This window comes from Nicotiana tomentosiformis, chromosome 4 (genome assembly GCF_000390325.3).
Source record: "Nicotiana tomentosiformis chromosome 4, ASM39032v3, whole genome shotgun sequence".
Classification (NCBI taxonomy): Eukaryota; Viridiplantae; Streptophyta; class Magnoliopsida; order Solanales; family Solanaceae; genus Nicotiana; species Nicotiana tomentosiformis.
The window spans coordinates 127233858-127254843 of NC_090815.1; the positions used below are offsets into that span (position 1 = coordinate 127233858).

The 20986-nt window shown below is 36.5% G+C and overlaps 2 protein-coding genes across 3 annotated transcripts; one reads left to right on the forward strand and one right to left on the reverse strand.

Moving 5' to 3' along the window:
- The first annotated feature begins 4916 nt into the window (after positions 1–4916).
- LOC104107768 (auxilin-like protein 1) lies at positions 4917–12224 on the forward strand. Its single transcript, XM_009616652.4, has 7 exons — positions 4917–5415; positions 6999–10620; positions 10702–10791; positions 10881–10946; positions 11037–11126; positions 11459–11635; positions 11783–12224. The coding sequence occupies exons 1-7, from the start codon at positions 5054–5056 to the stop codon at positions 11816–11818; spliced, it is 4443 nt and encodes a 1480-aa protein (XP_009614947.1). The 5' UTR covers positions 4917–5053; the 3' UTR covers positions 11819–12224.
- A 63-nt stretch (positions 12225–12287) lies between these two features.
- Positions 12288–16035, reverse strand: LOC104107769 (ornithine transcarbamylase, chloroplastic-like). 2 transcript variants are annotated; one of them, XM_009616653.4, is made up of 5 exons: positions 15701–16035; positions 14406–14740; positions 13769–13900; positions 13400–13675; positions 12288–12613 (listed from the first exon to the last, which is right to left on the reverse strand). In XM_009616653.4, the coding sequence occupies exons 1-5, from the start codon at positions 15891–15893 to the stop codon at positions 12431–12433; spliced, it is 1119 nt and encodes a 372-aa protein (XP_009614948.1). In that variant the 5' UTR covers positions 15894–16035; the 3' UTR covers positions 12288–12430. The 2 variants fall into 2 exon arrangements, with proteins under 2 accessions (XP_009614948.1, XP_070056333.1); XM_070200232.1 differs by having other exon boundaries at positions 12288–12623; positions 15701–15990.
- Positions 16036–20986: the final 4951 nt, after the last annotated feature.

Below are 20986 nucleotides of genomic sequence, written 5' to 3' on the forward strand. Positions count from 1 at the left end.
ATTGAGAATCCAAGAATTAATACTCCAAGAATTAATACAACATACTACCAAACAGTAAATAAGAAATAATACTAGAATAACTAATCGCAACATAACTAATCTCATCATAACTTGTCTTCAAACCAAACGACCCCTACGAGTTCAGCCTTTAATATTGTTATCACTGAACTCGTTATATTTTAAAATTTATGAGTTCATATCTGCTACTCTTTGTAATTTTAGTAGATTTTTACATATAAATTTATGTCTGCGACGAAAATTATGGGTTCAATTGAACTCGGTGTCAAAAGACTAGATGCACCTCTGCCCTCCGATACAGTACCTTCAAGGATTTCGACCATCAAATTGACGAGCGCAAAACACACACTTAAATTCTACTCATTAATTAAATATAGTATAGTATAATAACGTATCCACAAGGATTGAATTTAAACAATGTTCTTGCAGTTTCTATGTTGATTGCTATTCAAGGTGATCAACAATTTAGATTTATATGATTTCTAACTAAAATTAACTAAGAGTCTAGAGCTATTGACTAATGACAATTGAAACAAATATAAGCAAGTAAGTTATTAGTTGGAGGAAATATGAGTTGATTTGATATGTGCAAGATAATTGTTTGGGATCTAACTCTAGATAATACACTTCTAATGTTTAAGTGAGTCTCTCGAATTCACTTAATTATTAGTTCAAACGTTCGGCAAAAACTCTTCTCCCGATTAAGTCTTAACCTCACGAGATAAACCAATTTAAGCATGTGAAGATATGCAAGAATGCGTAGTGGATTAGTATTTAGAAAAATTTCTTTCAATTATTCTCCTAACCAGGTTTAATCAGTGATTCAACTAGCCTCTTTCGATTACTAAGAAGAACTAATGAACTCAACCAACAATATAATGCAAAGATATCACAAGTTATGCCTCTCTCGTTTACATGAACAAGTGAATATAAATGCAACAGTTAAATCACCCAAAAATGCTTCAATACATAAAATTAGAGTTATAATCCACAAACAATCATCAATACACCAAATCTATCAAAACTTTAAGATAACTAATCCATAGATATGGAGCAATTTGTCACAAATAAAATTAAAGTATAGGAAAGTATAAATCCAATCCAAACTCGTGTCTTGAGTGAGGAAGGAATGATGAAATCATTGTGCTCGTATTCTTCCAACTCCTCCTTAGTCTCATTAGGTCGAATATGTGTCAAAAATCCAGAAAATAATATTTTTTATGTATTTATACCAAGTAATCAGTGATTCAATCAACAATATTATTCTAATGAACTCAACCAACAATATAATGCAAAGATATCACAAGTTATGCCTCTCTCGTTTACATGAACAAGTGAATATAAATACAACAGTTAAATCATCCAAAAATGCTTCAATACATAAAACTAAAGTTATAATCCACAAACAATCATCAATACACCAAATCCATCAAAACTTTAAGATAACTAATCCATAGATATGGAGCAATTTATCACAAATAAAATTAAAATATAGGAAAGCATAAATCCAATCCAAACTCGTGTCTTGAGTGAGGAAGGAATGATGAAATTATTGTGCTCGTATTCTTCCAACTCCTCCTTAGTCTCATTAGGTCGAATATGTGTCAAAAATCCAGAAAATAATATTTTTCATGTATTTATACCAAGTAGGGCCAGACCCAAACGAAATCACCTTTTCCTAGCTGAAATAGGATATTTACTATGTAAAACTTGCACAGGCACGCCGCATGGGGCGACGCGCCATGCAAGGCATTAGTGGGGAAATCTAGAGAGCTCAACAATTCAATAGGCAGCAAAAATATACTGATGCGTCGCACTATGCCTCGCACTCTACATCGCACTAGTGCAAATTTCTCAGAGTACGACTCAAATCTTGCGTTTTGAGTTTTGACGTCCAAACTTGGTCCTTGACCCCCGAACACGATCCCGACTTAATTTCTTGGGCTTTTACTCCAGACTTCAAAGCTCCAAATCGCTCGAATTCGTTCCATAACATCTACATAGCTCGAAATCACTCTTACAAGACATAAAACACACAATAAGTGCAAAACTCTATCAATTAAAGCTCAAATACAAGTAAAGTATAATTAATTAGAGTGCAATAAACGACTAAAATACGAGATTATAGCCTACCATAGAAAATGAACGAGCATCTTCTAAGGTTTATTCACCAGACTGATTTATAATCACAGAATTGGCTCGAAGTCATTGCTTCTACGCTTCAATAAATGACAAAAAGCAACAAAAAATAGAGATAGAGATGTTGGGTTTAAGCTTGTTTAGCTTAAAATAAAGAGTGAATGAGAAATGGAGAGAAAATAAAATATTTGAATTTTCCTCCTTGACAAAGGGACATTGTTCCATATTGGAGGAAGAAAAGACTTTTGATGGGTATATATACAATTGCTCTTCTTCTACCTCTTAAAAAGTTAATAAGAAGGCGAGCTGATTAATCTACTGAACCCGAACAGGATTCGTGCGCGACCTGATTCAGTTTTCCCTCTCGTTTTTAAGTGATTGTTCTGAAGGGTTGTGAACTTTCAGAAACAATACTTCCATTGGCTATAAATTCGTTTGACTCGTCAGATTTTTCCTTACGAATTTTCTGAACTTCAAGACTTCTTCTACACAAATCTATTTTAGTGTGATGTTTGCTGACACCGTGGTTTTTGGTACCAATACACCGGCGAGTTAAATCGTTCTATCCTGAGAGGATAATACTCCAGCATCTCGGATATTTGAGGCAAATAATTTTCTTAAGGACACACTGTGTATTCAGTGGGCTCGATTTATTTCGAAATTATTTTTTCAAATATTATTTCGACATTCTGTTCCTGTTAATTTTCTGTTTTTATTTTCTGTTTTCGAAAGATTATTGTTTCGTTAGTTATTATAGTAATACAGATCGAATAACAGGAGATTTATGGATAACAAGATAAACATCATCATCTCTGTAGAAATGAATTATGTGATAATATAACTAGAGATACCGTGTTTCTCATAATTATAGAACTTTAATATATAGTATTAGAGGAGACAAAAATCGTGAGTTTGATCATAAATGAAATGAAAGTTAATAATTAGAGCAAATACGACTTTTCCCAGTTCGGTGCTCCAAATTAGTGTCTCCATAATGGCAGCTTCTTCCATATATGGCGTCCTCAAATTCATAATACCATGTGAGTTGAGGGGCCATACTTTGTATATATGATTAAGTGTTTGAATATTATAGGAATAATTGTCATGGGAATCTCTATGAGGAAACGGCTATGCTTTTTCCTTTCATTGATTTATTATTAGTACTTATTATTAATTAATGTAAATTTTCCAACAACTTGAAGTTAAAAATTCAAAAACATGGTTGTAAGTAGTGTTTGAGCTTGAAATTCGAGGAGTGAACCTAGGTTCATAATTTAAGTGAATATAGCAAATTTCTCTTCTGTCGTTCTAACATTAAAAAAAAATAAAAAAACAATTTCTCAAACTTTTGAAGAGGAAAATAAATAAAATGTCGATACTGTCTCTGGTTTTACGTGTGCACGTGCTATAAATAATCATTTTTCCATAATGGGAAAAGAGAGGCCCCCTTTTTTATTCCTACCAATCTGAGAAACTAATAAATTCATATCCGTATGGTCAGCTTAAAAATAAAAACAGCACAAGTCAAATTTTACAGTAATGCCAATTTTAAATTTGGAACTTTATTTGAAAATTTAGTGAAAGGAAAAACATAGACACGGTTAGGCTTGCTTTTGTTATGTTAGCTTCACTGGAATAATTTATTCTGTAAGTGAAAATATATATTAAAAAAATGTAATTTCCAAGTAAATCAATCACTCATGTTTGGCAAGTAGTAGTTAAGATATTCTTCTTGTTTCAAATTGTTGGTCACTTTTTTTGTATAGTAGCTAAGAGAGTTATTATTGACGAATAATTTTTTGAATTAATTTTTTTATATTTAGATGGAATAAACTTTAGAGAGTTAGTTTCCAATAAGGTATAAGAGAAGGAAAAATACAGTTTGAAACGACAAACTGAAATCTTTCACATTAGGATATCGATTATAGTAAGAAATTTAATGAATAAAAATAAAAATATCATACATGAACTTGTAACTCTTTTATTTTTTGATGCATAATGTAAGAGATTGTGTTGTTTTGATGGAATAAATATTTTTTTTTGCATATTAGCAAAATTTTATGAAAGTGATATTCTCTAAAGTACGATTTAAAAAAAGTCTCTAAAGTACAACAAAACGTTAAAAGATTTACGTCGTTATGCGTTTTTTGGTCTCACAGTGAATTTGAAAGCTGGCTTTTTTGAAAAATAAAGCTGGCCTCTTCAAGGATACAACTATTTAAAAATATAAAAGAAAACTAATAAATAAAATATGTGAAAAAAATCACCGAACGAGTTGATCAATCCAAGTTGGAGACTTGGAAACAAGAATACCGTACAGCACAAAACAGAGTTATAGTATGTTTGGCAACAACTTTTCCAAGTTCAAATTTAAAATAAGTATTTTTTTTTTAAATTTGAAATGTTTGGTCAAATTTTTAGAAAAAAAAAAAAAATACTTTTGAGTAGAGGCAGAAATAATTTTGGAGAAGGAATTTTTTTTTTCTCAAGTATTTTTGATGAAAAATATATTTAGAAGTGCTTTTTAAAAGTCTGGTCAAACATTAATTGTTGCTTAGAAGTAGTTTTTAAATTAATTAGCCAAACACAAACTATTGCTCGCCAAAATTACTTTTGAAAATAAATAAATATATATTTTCAAAATAACCAGCTTGGCCAAACGTGATATTAAAAATGAAAACACTAAAATTACAAATCAACCCCTTCAAAAAAACTCATTTTGTAATTATTCTGTCACACAAAAACATTTTCTTCCATTTTCTCTTCTTCTCTGTCTTTCTGATTCTGCAGACAAACATCACCGAATAACAAATAAAAAACCCCCCCAAAAAATTACATAAAAAAAATCCTCCTGAAAATAGCAACCCTAGTTCATTGTCCTTCCATTTCTACTTCAATGGAGTCACTTTCACGGCCTTTACACAGAAGAAAGCTTTCGAGTGCTAATGGCTATTCATTTTCAGCTAAACAACATCCGTACGACGACGTTTTTGCACAGCAAAAGTTCGGAGCTCCGGTTTTTTCTTCCGGAGCTCCAGATTACTCTGAGATTTTCGGAGGTTCTCGTGGTTCGTCGATTCCGGTACTTGATCTTTCTGGTCTAGATGATGGTAAGGTTTCCGATGATTGTCGAAGCTCCTCCTCAAAACTTGATTATTCCAACATTTTTGGTGGTTTTTGTGAAGAAGATATTGCTGTGCCTTATGATGAGTTATTTTCTGGTGCTAAACGTGGTAAACGTTCTTCTGGTAAAACTCGGTGAGTTCATTTCCATTTTTTTCCCCTTACTTTTTACGTTTTACTCTTTTTGTTTCGAGAATGAAGACGATTTTTCTTAGCGTTGGAGGCGATTTGATGTGTCGAGGTGTACAGTTAATTTTGTGAATGTTACTCTTTTTTTGTGTTGTTGAAATGCGGAAAAGAAAATAATAGAAAAAAATATGAAAAGGAAAAAGCAAAGGCTCAATGATTTCAAATTATATGGCGCTGTTTCATCTCTGTTCCTAATTTCTGTCTTTTTGCTTCAGTTTGTATATTTTTAATATGCTTAACACGAGTCCTTTTTCTGTTTTTCTATTTGGTCTATTGGGTATATGGATTTTGCTACTATCAATGTTACTTTAGGTGATAAATATATGATGTTTGTTAGCTGGAAAATGAGTCTTCTTTATAAGAACAGATATCTGCTGAAGCATTCATATATTTTTGGTATGAAATATTCATAAGCAAACCTTTTTAGTGAAAATAGAATCTACAGTTAGTACCTGATAGGTTAGTATGAAAAGAATGTAAGGATGACCTTTTTTCAGTAAAGTCTGCATATAACTTGTTGTCTCAAAGTAGACAACACGAACAAGAATGGCCATTGAAACTGATATGGAGAAAGGAAGCACCTTTATACAAAGAAGATGCATGACTATCAACAGATGTGTAAACTATGAAGAAGATTATGAAGATGCGAAACAATTATTCATCCACTGCAGAAACACAAATCAGATTTGGTACACATTCTTGAATTTGCTTGAAGTTAAATGGTGCATGCCAGAATCTCCTGAAGACCTACTACTTCGTTGGAGTAGAAGAGGACTACAAAAAGGCGACACAAAGTTGAGCAGCTATATAGTGGACTGTGTGGAAGGAGAGAAATAAAAGATACTTTGAAGGCAAAAAGGAAAATATTTGTACCTTAAAACATAAATGTAGCTCTCTTAGCCTTTGATGCAAAATTGAAAATGCACAAGAAGTAGATAGGATGGAAAATTTCCCCAGTTCTCATGTAGCTAGTTTGCTAAGATGCATTTTGTTGGGGTTGTACTACTTTTCATTGCACTTTCTGGGCACTATTCTTTAATAAAATTTTCAACAAAAAAAGAATCTACACAATTCTCATTTGTTGCTTATTCTGAAATGTGCCTGTCTGTAGGTTATTTTGTAGCATGACAGCTGATGTCCTTTTGTTATTTTAATTGGTTGAGTTACGTGTTTTACAGAATGTTAGCCATGCTCACTCGTCTTCTTAGAGGAAGGTTTTAGACCAAATTCATCCTGATTTGATATTTATTCACATGTCTATAGCCTTTCTAAGCATACACACTTAGTGATGCTATGTGCTCTGAAAGTTATGGACATTTACTATGTGGCTATGCCATTACTTGGTGTTTTCCACAAGTGAGAAAAGATAGTCTTTCATCTAACTAGCAATTCCCGTGATTGCTTACATTTTCTGTAGCATTTCCCAAATTTTCTCACAGTTTCTTTAAAAGACCACATGTGTATTGGTTGCTTTTGGTACAACATGAGTTATGATACTTCCCTTAATTTCCTGTATTTGTGGCGTGTAGGACTGCTTCTGAAGGATCAGATCAATTTAGTCCAAGTGGAAAGCATAAAGAGTCCTCATGTGAAGCGACTAATCAATCTATTGATGGGCCAAAGCACTTCAACCTATCTTATCATAAGACCGGCCAAAGAGGCAAAGATGGTCCAAATGGGATGACGCAGGTAGCTCAACTGCATGCTGTCCCTGGTTTTACGTATTTTATAGATGAAAGTTCTCATTTACCAAAGACTGAAGCCTTTCAGCGAGCACCCTTTGTAAAAAGTGATGTACAGCGCAACAGGAGTTTTAGTGGGGAAATATTTAAAGAAGGACGTGATAGGGTGGGGGAGTTGCATGTCCCAAAGATACAACGTTCAGATGAAGTACCTCGCAACAGGAGTTTTAGTGGGGAAATATTTAAAGGAGGGCGTGATAGGATGGGGGATTTGCATGTCCCAAAGGCACAAAGTTCAGATGAAGTACGTCGCAATAGGAGCTTTAGTGGGGAAATAGGTAAAGAGGGGCATGCTAGGACTGGGGATTTGCATGTCCCCAAGAAACAAAGTTCAGATGGACATCGCAACAGGCGCTTAAGTGGGGAAATATTTAAAGAAGGCTGGGATAAGAATGCGGACTTGCATGTCCCCAAGAAACAAAGTTCAGGTGAAGCACATCACGACGGGAACTTTAGTGGGGAATTATTTAATTGGCGTGATAGAAAGGAGAATTTGCATATCCCCAAGAAACAAAGTTCAGATGGCGTAGTGAAGGTTACAAGTGGATCTAGCTGGGATGCGTTCCATTTTAATGATAAGTTTTATAGTGCACATGATGAATTTGAGAGGAGGTCAAGTTCCACTGAAGGGGCATCAACTTCAAGCCCCATGGCTAACGACATCAAGGGTCAGCCTAATCAATCAAAAATTTCAGGTCCTGATCCCAAATATGTAGCATCTGGAAGGGGTATTCATCCCACCAATACTTCACCTACTTCTTCTGATGAGGAACTTGATGCAAATTCAGCAGCTGCTGTTTCTGCTGCCACATTGAAAAAAGCCATAGAGAAGGCTCAAGAAAGTATTAGACTAGCAAAAGAGTTAATGGAGAGAAAAAAAGAAGGTGTTCCAGCTTCTCTGAAACGAAGGTCTAAAGGTAGCTTAAAATCTAAAGATAATAGGGTTGAGTGCAACACAAGAAGTAACAGGGAAAATACTATGGAATTGCATAGAAAAATAGGTATTGGATTGCCACCATTCACTGAGGTGTGCAGGGGAATCCCATCAAGTAATGGTGATTTTGCTTCATTCTTCAATCTTAAAGAACAGCAATGGGTTGCTGGAACGGTTAAGCAGAATACCCAGACTGAAAATGCTGAAGCATCTCAAGGAGATGTAGCAGGAACTTGGTTTCCGGAAGTGGTAAGCAGTAGAAAAGAGAATATAGAAACCATGGCATCTGAGCTTGGTGAAGGACCTGATTACGTCAAACCAATGGGGGAAATACTAAACGTTCTTGGGAAGGCAGAAGCTCCAGAGCAATTCAAGGATACTTCTAATTCAGCTTTGATGCATGATTCTGAAGAATATGTAAATTCAGAAGTCATCAATGGCTTTTCTAAGGGGAACGGAAATTGTTCTGCTGAGTTGAAGAAGTCTGAATACATGAAGAACAATCTAGAGTCAATATTTCATGAGATGTGGAGTTTCAAGAACTTGCAGAACTCTCAGGAGCCACTTACTGAGGAAAAAGTTGGGTTCCAAGAAACTGAGAATGATAATCTACATAACAACAGAGAGACACCTCCAGAAAACGAGACAGTGAAGCATGAAGACTTGGAATGCAGAATAGTGCCTAATAAGTTAGAAAATGTTTATGAGGTGGAAGAAAACAAAAGCAGATTGAGGAGGAGCTCCAATGAAGAAGAAACTGAGATTATGCATAAGGAAGCCTTCCTATGGGTAGAAAATGATGAGAAGCCCCAACATGACTGCGGGAGAGTAGGCATTGAGAGTAGACCAGAAGATTTTCAACGTGGCCAACACGCTGAGAAGTGGTCATATGGGGTTCATGAGCTTGAGCCGAGTGACAAGAAAACCCCTTACTGTCATGAAGTGGAAGAAAGTGAGAGAAAACGAGAAGGATCTGAGATGGAAGGACTTCAGAAGATATCTGTAGAGCCTTGTCAGTATGAAGCAACTGAAGAAATAGAGAACCGAGCAGCTAAATTCACAGAGAGTAAAAAGACTGAAGCAAGTCAGGAGGCTGAAGAAGCTGATAGTAGGCTGGGAGCATCTGATAAGAGTGAGGATGATCAGGAGACAAGTGTGGCTCCAGGTGTTGCTGATAAACAAAATTCAAGGAGTGCTGTTAATGAGCCTGATCTCAATGGCAGTCCTTGTTCAAGTGAGATACAAGAAGCTTGTGAAGATCAACTAGAGAATAATGATGTTGAAATAAGTCAGCAGGCAGTTAATTTTGAAAGGGTACATGGAATTTCTGAAGCCATCTATGAGCGTGAGTGTCAGAAGGATGGAGTAACTGACGAATCATCCAATTCTTGGGAAAAGGAGATATTGGAAACTGCTAGTGGTCTCCAAAATTCTAGTGAAGAGGATACCTCTGAGGGCATAGTGCAAGACACTTATGCGGCCTCATCTGAGGATGTCAAGGAAGTGAATTGTGGTTCCACTTGCATGAACGGTGCGGACAATCTTCCCAGTGAACGAGTGATTTTTGAGACAGAGAGCTTCCGCAATGTGATTCAGGAGAATGTCAGTGATACTGAATCACATTTTGTACCTGAGGTCCACGCTTCTGAAGAATCAGAGAATACCACTTTTACTGACATAAACCTTGAGCATAAATGCATGGACGAGACAGGTAGGGACCCAGAATTATACTCAAATCTAGATGAGGGGGATGGCTTGTGTGTCCCTGGACATGTAGGAAATGAGGAATCAATCAAGGGGGATGGTATTGCTGCTGACCAGGTCGAGATAAACAAAGATATTGAAGCAGCTCTGGGAGAACACAAGTCTGTTGAGAACTCAGAAGAACTAGAATGTTCTTCCTCAGCTTGTGACTGCAAAGACAATGAACCACTGGACAATGATGAAAAGATAAAAGCCGAAATGCACGAGGAAGAGAGCAATCAAAAAACTGTTGTAGAAGAGGAGACCAAAGAGTCTTCGCAAAAAGAAGCGGAGGATAAAAATAATAGTAAAAGAACCCAGGTAGACGAGAGACAAAAAGAAAGGGAAAAAGACAGAATAGCTGTGGAAAGAGCAATTCGTGAGGCTCGTGAGAGGGCATTTGCTGAAGCCCGAGAAAGGGCTGAACGAGCTGCTGTGGAGAGAGCAACTGCTGAAGTTCGACAAAGAGTAATGGCTGAGGCACGAGATAAGCGTGAGAAGGCTTCTGCAAGTAGCAAGGTATCAACGGACAAAGCTTCCATTGAAGCCAAGCTTAAAGCAGAGCGAGCTGCTGTGGAGAGAGCAACTGCAGAAGCCCGTGAACGTGCTTTGGAAAAAGCTTTATCACTAAAGGGCACAGCTGAATTAAGGTCTCAAGCAGATAGACACGGTGTTGAACGATTTGCTACTGTGACCCGAGAGAACGGGTTGAAGCATAGCCTTTCCTCTTCTGTGAGTATCATTCTCAATTTTTGTCTTTCTCTAGTGTATACTTTGTGGAATACAGAAGGATGACGTACTGAATCAATGCAGGATTTGGACAATTTTGATGGAAGTAATAGTGAATCAGCTCAAAGACGCAAAGCAAGGTTGGAGAGGCACCAGAGGATAATGGAAAGAGCAGTATGTGTATCTTAACTCTATTATTTGGACACTGGCTCCTGGACTTTGTCCAAGCATATTCACTTTTATGTTTCTACTGGTCTTTTCAGGCAAATGCCCTTGCGGAGAAGAATAAGCGTGATCTTCTGGCTCAGAAAGAGCAAACTGAGAGAAATGTAAATTTTCTTGATATGAATTGTGTGCTTATGGAGTTCATGATGCGCACATGTTAGTTATGCTTGCTTATATGTATATTTTAATTTCAGAGATTAGCTGAAGCTCTTGACGCTGATATTAAAAGATGGGCCAGCGGGAAGGAAGGGAACCTACGTGCACTGCTTTCTACTCTGCAATATGTATGTATCCGATTTAATACTTGCCCAAGTATTTTTTTTCGCTTCTCCTTTGTTATGAACATTGGGTAGAAAGGGAAGTTGCAAGGCTGGAGTGTTCTGAAATATCTTAAGATACTACCTTAAAAAGTCTCATCAGAACATGTTTATTACTTAATGTGGAAGAAACTAAAAATTGGAGTGATTTTTAAATTACATGGGCAATTGCAGTGACCAGATTTTAGAATATGTGAATGAGTCCCTTCTAAGCGTTCATTGCACTGATCTTGATTTAATTTTGTCCTGTTCAATATATAGTTTCCATTGTCACTAGATACTTGTTTTTGCAAATGCAGATCCTTGGATCCGATAGTGGTTGGCAACCCATCTCGCTGACTGAAATTATTACAACTGCTGCGGTGAAGAAGGCTTACAGGAAAGCAACTCTTTATGTTCACCCTGATAAGTTGCAGCAAAGAGGAGCGAGTATTCAGCAAAAATACATCTGTGAAAAGGTTTTTGATCTTCTCAAGGTAACTAATAAGTTTCTTTAGCTGCATGTGTCTGTTTGATTGCGCTGTCACATACTTATGACTTGACGCAATGCATGAATCAGTCTCTTTTTTCTGTTTCTATTTTATGGACTTGAATCTCATTATTTTCCTTTTTGTGAACCAAAGGCCGCATGGAACAGGTTCAACTCAGAAGAGAGGTGAACAGTACCAGTGGAAATTCTGTGGTATGAGCAGGTGCTCCGTGCTGTCCTAATATTGGCAATCAACTTTTCAAGATGGAAGATGAGGAATGAATTAAGGGTGCCTTAATTTTGTCTTGTATATACATTGAACTATCGGCAATCTAATTAAAAGACAATTGAACAATAGCTCCTCAGTTTGGAAACTCAGGCTGAAATGATTAATTTACACAATGTGCAAATGCAAGGTAAATTAGGTGTAAAGAGGTGATTGTCCTAAGTTCGGGTACGAAGGGTTCAGCTGAAATAGTATTTTTTTTACTGCAAGATGCCACAGGATTGTATAAGATATCTCTTGAGAGATCTTTTTAAGCTGTTGTGATCAACTAGTTGCGATTGTAACTTATCCTAATCCCTTAGGGTTCCTATTCTTTGTCGAGATATTTCTGTATATAAACATCCAAATAACATGTCGAAGAAGGCATCTGATATGAGAATAAGATAATCACTTGACTAAAGAATTTAGAACCTTGAGTTATATGAACAGACATAGCCACGAAGTTCTTTTTGACGCTCCAAGCAAAACACGGTCTAGGAAAAATATAAGTCTCGCTATTTGGTCAAACAATGCAAATTACAAGCCCATTACATGAAGCATAATCGCATTTTGTGCATGCATACGATTTTCTGCTTGGGGGAATACAATTGAGTTTGGCGCTTCAATTACTCCATCAGTGACTTCCACTCCCCTTTCTGCAGGCAAACAGTGCATGACATAAGCGTTCCGTCCAGCTAATTTCATGATTTCTTCGTTCACCTGTCAACAACTAATAAGACGTCAGAGAAACACATGCATTCATGCTTCAGTGTGTAAATGCAAGTTGTTCAATTCGCAGGATATAAACTTAAGGAACTGATGTTATCATTTGATAGTGATTGTTCCAACTTGTCATTTAATATAGTAAGGGTACCTTAATCACTTCACAAACATTAATAGGATGCTTCAAAAACTAGCCAAAACTACAGAACTTGTAAATATTCAAGTACCAGAGTGATGCTTTACGGATTATCTTGTTATTACACAACAGTCACTAGTAAACCCAAGTTATTTCACTAGAACTGTTGCAACCTTGGTTTAAGATACCACGACAGTTAAGATTCAGGGTTGTTCCATCCACCAATACAAATGATCGTAAACACGGGTTGACGTGCAAACAGTGTCCAGGTAATGAGTATTCTCCCACTAAAGTCCCACAAAATAGATTGTCCACACTGTTCATTTTCTTAGAAATCACAAGATGTGTTATCCACTTAACTTGCATTCATTCCTGTTTAAGAAGCGTAAGTTTGTGTTTCAAACGCCTACATCTCGTCAGATCCAAAAAGTTGAAAGATATTTAAAAAATGACAATTTTATGAGCCGTTGTAGGAGCAACCAGCCACAATAGCCTAGTTCCACAGCAAGGGACATTTCTGGGCTAAGCCTCCTATACTACTGGTTTTGTCTGCACTTCTGGCAAGCAATTTTATGTAAAATCAAAGATGTTTCTTGGTGACATGCACAAGTTGAACAGACTATAGCTATGCAATTTATAACTCCTACCTGGAATCCTTGAAACACCTGACGGCGCTGTGCAGCTTCTTCCTTTTGTCCCATGCTAGCCCAGACATCTGAGTACACGACATCAGCTCCTCTAACAGCTTCCTTTGGATCATTAGTTATCTCGATTTTGCTTACTCCAGCCTGTTGTGCTCTCTTAGCTGTTTCCTCATCAGGTTCAAAACCTTTTGGACAGGCACAAACAAAGTGGAAAGGAATTACTGAAGCGAGCAGCAACCAAGAATGCACTATGTTATTTCCATCTCCAATATAGACAACCTGAAATTTGCAGCTAACATTAAATTATAAAAATCATATCATCAGAACCAGAAACTAGGAGATCATCCAAATAATCGCCAGAAAAAGCTAAACCTTAATTCCTTCCAGCTGACCAACATGTTCAATTATTGTAAGGGCATCGGCCATAATTTGGCAAGGATGGTTGTAGTCTGTCAGGCCGTTAATCACTGGTACAGTTGCATATTTAGCAAGATCTAGAATGTCCTGTACCAGCAACAAAAAAAAAACATAGATAAAATTTTTATTTTGCAGTTGGTATGAAAGCAACGGTCTTGGAAATGTCCAACCCTTGCATATCAATTACTCAGTTCAACATCTCAACATGTAAAAACCCTGAAGAACATTTAGGCCTCAATGATCATATGCGCAAAATTGACTTGCAGGGGAAGGCAACATCATTAAACTGTTATTTGTCTGTACGATATTAAGTACAAGATGGATCGAGAATTCAGATCCAATGGAAATAGATCAAGAAACTTTTGTTTCAAATAATATTTAGAAGTTGCAACCAAATAGATAGAAGGGACAATGTTGCTAAGAGACGCTTTAACAGAGGACACAGAAGCATTGACTGGACAACTACAACAAATAAGAGTGTTAGCAGTGCTTCATATGCGCCATGATAGGGTACTGAAGTGCACCAGCAAGAAGCCAAAACAGGAAACTCACCATGCACCTGGAAGTCAAAACAGAAAACTCACCAACATACCTGATGGGCAAAAACTCGAGCCATAATGATATCATTGTAGCGAGACAGAACACGAGCAATATCACGAGTTTCTTCTCGCTTACCCATCTGTATGTCATTTGGTCCCAAGTATATAGCGTGGCCACCAAGCAAGTAAAACCCTGACTCAAAGGAAACCCTTGTCCTCATTGATGGTTTAGCAAATATCATCGCCATTGTTTTACCTTTAAATGGGAGATATGTCCTGTCTCCTGATTTTATCAGTGCTTTGACCTCTTTGGCTCGATCCAAGATGTTTAAAATAGTTAATTTGTTGAAATCGCTGATGTGCAGAAAGTCCTTCTGAGTGGCATTTGCTGTGATAGAAAATAAGACGTATCAGAAAAATCCTCTTAAGTAGTAACCCGCATCTACAAAAGGATGTAACCTAGACATAATTGGAGGGGCATGTTCTCACTTCTCCAGCCAATTTTATAACAAAATATGGTTTGATCCATGCATTGTCAAACATTCTCCTTTTAACATTCTCATCAAGTTTCATGTTTTGAAAAACTAGAAGACACACTATTATTGTTCTCATGGGTTCAAAAAACTACTTATGAAAGTAGCTTGTGATGAGTGGGTTAGGCGCATGTCACGAGGGGCGCACACATTATCCACTGAGTTCAAAACCGTGCGACACTGGTTCGCACTGGCCCTCAGGTATTTCTCTTTTATCCAAAAAAAAGTAGTATTATTGTTCTCTAACTTGTTTTTGATATATCAGGAACATTTCATAGAAATAACACCAAGATGACGTAAAAATATATACACTAAGGATATGTATTTCAACTAGTACTTTCACTTCTTAGGTCTTCTCAACTATCTATACAACAAGGTCTTTACAGTTTACACCACAAAAAAAAAGTTTTTGATTCTCTAACTTTGTAGGTTGTAGGCTATAAACAATCCTTTTTTGCTCTTAAACCTCAAGATTTTTTACATGATACCAAAGCTTTTGAGAATACTAGTAACTCAGCAGGCAATTAAAAAGACCAGGAAGCATGCATAGAACTCTAGGTAAAAAAAGAAGAAGAAACGGTTAAAGCTCAAGTATGGCCACCACTTTAAACAGCACATGCATAGATAAAAACAACATTCTCAAGACTATATAGAAACGTAATACAAGATAAAGGTAGTCATTAGTAAATGCAGCAGAACTTAACAAATTTCTAGGTTTTACCACACATTATAGATTTAAACTTTTGCACAATCCAAATGCCATATCAACATTAAACAATGGAAAAGGAAAGTTCGAGAGAGAAAAAGGAGCGAACCATTTCCATTGGCGGACGAAGAAGGAGAGGTGGTCTGGCATGAGATGCGTCGACGAATGGCCGGAAATGTGACCGGAGAAGGCACAAATACGCCGGAAGAGCGCGATGACTGAATGCCGGAGGAAGAAAGAGAGGAGAATGACGGCGCGTCGGATGATCGGAGGGAGGATAAGTGAGAGTAAATGGCGGCCATTGTTAAAAGTGGTTCTGATAGTAAAGCTCAGGTGGATTTGTTTTTCGTTGGGGGAAAGTTAAATCTTTTTTTAAGATTTATAAACCCTACTCAACCATAGTTTTCGCCTACATCTGTCAGCTTTAATTGTTTCCATTTAACTGGAGAAATTAGAATCAATTCTTTTTTCCCTTTTCCCTTTTTCTTTTTTCTTTTTCTTTTTCTTTTTTGAAGTTGTAGTGTTGTACTCCATGTTAGAACGATTGTAATCCTACACCCAAAAGTTGTGTGATACTAATTACAAGAATTATGTTGCAAAGAATCATGAGTGAAGTTCAAAAATTCAGCAAAGGCAAAAAAATAAAAGTAATTTCTTAAACTTGGCATACACTCCGTGAAATAATCAAAGTAAATACAAATTGGAACGCGTTGGTAAAAATCTAATCTTAAACTTTAGTATGTGAGATTTATTAGTTTGCCGGTTCGCCCAAAAATATACCAATTCGCAAATGTGGATAATAAAAGAGTTTTGATAGTTGATTCTAAACTATGTAGTACCGAAACTTAATTAATTAACTGAATGATTGACAAATGATGCTTTTTTCCTTCTTTTTCTCTAGATATTTCACAAAAAAATGGAAATCACAATGATAACTTTAATTGATTTTGTGACAATCTTCTTGTTGACTCGCAAATATTAGTGCAGTCGGAGAACATTTCAATGTCACACTCAAAACTAGTCCGTCAATAATCGAATGACTAAAAGAAAAGGTGGTGGCAATTTAAGCAAATTGAGAATTATTTGGCTAAGAAATTAGATGGACAACTATTTAGGTTAATTCTTCAAAACTAATATAAACCATCATTTACTGAGCCAAATCCTCCGAGAGTTGTTAACCATCTTGTGTCACAACAAGTCAAGGACTCGTAAAAATTGTATGGGACGCACTATTTGGTCGCCCTTTTTAACTTGTATCCGTTTTGTCTTTTTGTTTGCATCCATACCCGGCTTTTTGTTAAAAGCTTTTTAAAAAGATGATTTTACCCTTTCTTATTAAAAGATTACCTTCTCTCCAAGTATACGACATTGTTTCTTGTCTCTGTCTCTCTCTCATTCTTTGCGGTTTTGATTCTTCTCTGAAATCAAACGGTTTCGCCATTGCATTCTACTTGATTTTACAACTGTTTCTTCTCCAACAAAATTAAATATAATCACAGGTACAATTTTAATGGTTGCTTTTGTATATTGCATTAATTGTATATGGGGTTTTAATTTACGATCAGCTTTATGATTTAATTTCTAGTTTTTTTTGTTGTTGATAGTAATATTAGTTGAATCGTTTTTCGTTTTTTATTTGTGTTAAAATAGTTTTCTAGGTTTTACTTTGATCAATGCATTAGTTTTGTAGGTTTTACTTTTACGATTAGTGTTTTTAGATTTTTTGAAATTGTGTTCGCGTTTTTGATGAAAATGCTATATATTCTTCAGTAATTTTTGGAGACGTTGGAATTTTTAAAAAATTTGAGACTCAAATAAATAATGCTATTAAAGTGTGAAGTTTATAATACTTCAAACATAACTTAAGTCTGTAAATTTTGTAGTTAGAAGGCTTTAAAATATAACTTAAACTAAATTATTCTGAAGTTTTTTAATGATTCTTTTGATTTGGTATGAAGTTATAAAATCTGTAAAATATAAATTATGCCATAATATTCTGAAGTTATTTTTTTCACATGTAATTTTATTCAACATATGGCATCTACGAAATCCAAAGCACCTGAAGATCCTAAAGCACCTAGAATACGCAAAGCTCCTCCAGTTCCTGTTGTTGTACCTACAAAATCAGGGGAGAGATATTATGAGTTTCGAGATTGGTTTAACTGTCGTGCTTACTGGAAGGGGAACCATGATTTGAAGGGTTTAATTGCAACTTTCTTGACTCCTGCACAACAGGAGAAACTGAATAATGGTACATTTCGGTATAACGTGGCTATGAAGAATTTCCATTGCAGCATGAAGTTGGTTCATTGTTTGATTCTTTCTCGCGAATTCACCAATGACCGAGATTCCATTAGTTTCAAGATTTTTGTCCGTGATATGTCGTTCAGCCTTGAAAACTTTCACATTATGAGCGGTTTGAGGATCACATTACATAATGTTGAAAAACTAATTAAACGAGATAGTAAGATTCTGAAGTGCTATTTTGGGAAGTCTAAGGGTGTGACCTTGAAAGACATTCGAGAGTATATGATACGAAATCAAATTAAAAAGGATGATGTGAATTTCAAACACGTATGTGAGGGTGATAAAGATGTTGTGAAGCTTATGGAAATTCTTATTGTGGAGTTTATTTTGTTCGAAAGAAAATATGAATCAACTGTGTTGGAGGAGTATACAACTATTATTGAAGACGATGAGGCTTGTGTTAATTATCCTTGGGGTAATGCGTCTTATGAGAAGCTAATTACCTCAATGAAACATGTTTTGGACAACAAAGACCAAACCAATGCAACTGAGTATAGTGTAGGCGGATTTTCATATCCATTATGTGTTTGGTTCTATGAGCGCTTCGCAGATATTCGGGACAAGTATTTTAAAAGATGACGAATACAGTTATGTCCCTCAGGTTTCCAGGATTTTACGTTATCTATGTTTGGGAGAGCCTAAATTTAAGGAACTTCATACGGATTATTTCAGTAATCACGGTGTAAGTTAATATTCTTTAATTTTCCTTTTTTTTTTTTTGTAGTTTTGTTAATAAGTTGATGTATCAGTTTTATTTTATTTTTCATGATATACTTTTTTCTATTAAACAGAAATATCATATATTTAGGGTTTTCGAGATAATTCCTACCGAAGAGGAATTGAATTCAGTGCCTTTAACTAGACAATTACCATGCAGTTGCAGTCGTTCGAAGGTAGTGAATCAGGTTCCTTTAACTGGTGAATCACCACATTGTCACGCCCTAAAATATAACGATTCAGCCGGTCGTTTTGAGAGTCATAGCCCCGGTCCCCTATTTCTTGCTTTCTTTGTATCCTTTTCTGCTTATGTGACTTGTCGGGAGGTTCCGTTTTTGGTTTCGGAGTGTTTTGGGACATTTAGTCCCTAAAACGGAAGCTTAAGTTCTAGGATTTTTGACCGTAGTTGGAACTGTATGAAGACGACTATGGAATAGAGTTCCGTCGGTTCTGTTAGCTCCATTGGGTGATCTTGGAGTTAGAAGCATGTCCGGAATGTAAATTGGAGGTATGTAGCTGATTTATGCTTGAAATGGCAAAAATCGAATTTTTGGGAAGTTTGACCGGAAGGGGACTTTTTGATATCTGGCCGTATTCCGATTCCGGAAGTTGGAGTAGGTCCGTAATGTCGAGTATGACTTACATGCAAAATTTGAGGTCAATCGGACGTGGTTTGATAGGTTTCAGTATCGGTTGTAGAAGTTTGAAGTTTCAAAGTTCATTAAGTTTGAATTGGAGGGTGATTTGTGTTTTTAGCATTGTTTGATGTGATTTGAGGGCTCGACTAAGTTCGTATGGTGTTTTAGGACTTGTTGCTATGTTTGGTTGAGGTCCCGGGGGCTTCGGGTGAGTTTCAGGTGCGGACTCGCACGTGCGGAAGGAGGAGGGTAGATGCGGATTTGGGCAGCCCAGGCTGGGTTCACAGGTTCGGATCCTTGGTCGCAGGAGTGCATCCACAGGTGTGGCGCTTCTCTTGCAGATGCGGACCCGGGGGACTTAAGTTAAGTCCGCACCTGCGATGGAATTTCCGCAGGTGCGGCATCACATGTGCGATTATAGGCCCGCAGATGCGAAATCGCTGGGCAGAAAAGGGCCAAGTTCGAGGGTTTTATCCCATCTTTAATTTTGGGACTTTGAGAACTCGGATTAAGACGATAATTCAAAGATTTTTCAGAGAGAACTTTGGGGTAATGATTCTTAACTTGTTTATGGTTATATTCTACTAATCTATAGTTGATTTAATCATTTAATTAAGGAATTTGGTTGAGAAATTTGAGGAAAAAGGTTGGACGTTCTTCAACTAAGTTTTTGAGATTTGGTTCGGATTTTGATATCGTATTTGGATAAATTTGGTACGAGTGAACTCATGAGTGAATGGATGTTCATATTTTATAACTTTTACCCTATTCCGAGACGTGGGCCCGGGTCGACCTTTTAGGATGATTTTTGAAATTTTTGTTAAAGTCTTGATTTTATTAATTAGATTAGTCTATTATAGTTGTATTTATGGTATGTAATTATTTTTGGATATATTTGGGCCATTCGGAGTCGGATAATCGATGAAAAAGCATTCTTACTGATTGATTGAGCTTGGTTCGAGGTAAGTGGCTTGCCTAACCTTGTGTGGGGGAAATCCCCTTAGGATTTGGTACTGTTGTGATATGTGAGTATCGTGTACGTGAGGTGATGAGTGCGTACACGGGATATTTGTTGTAAAATCCATTCTTACTGAGTAGTAACCTGTTTCCATCTTAATTGAGTTATACCAGCATGTGTAGTTATCCTGTTTAGCCTAATATTGCATATCTACGTGCTTTAACTGCTTATTTGAGCTCTGTGCATCATGCCTAGTTGATTTCATGTTTCTCCTTGATCTTTATCAGTCTTAATTGTACAATTCTTCCTGTTAACTCTTGTATTTATCGGTTTGAGCTGTGTGTTTACTTTTGAGACTACGAGGCGATACCTCGGGAGTTCTCCCTGCATATTTATTTTTGAGACTACGAGGCAGTACCTCGGGAGTTCTCCCTGCATATTTACTTTTGAGACTACGAGGCGGTACCTGGGAGTTCTCCCTATATATTTACTTTTGAGACTACGAGGCGGTACCTCGAGAGATCTCATCGCATATTTACTTTTGGGACTACGAAACGGTATCTTGGGAGATCCCCTGTTGAGTACTTACTTTTGGTACTACGAGAGGGTATCTCGGGTGCGCCCCTATTGTTATCTCATTGTGCTGTGTTTTATTGCTCTGTGAATACTTTCTGTTAAATTTTCCATTTTACTTCATTTTATTATATCATCTATCTTATTATTATATTTCAGTAGGGCCCGGGCCTGACCTCGTCACTACTCTACCGAGGTTAGG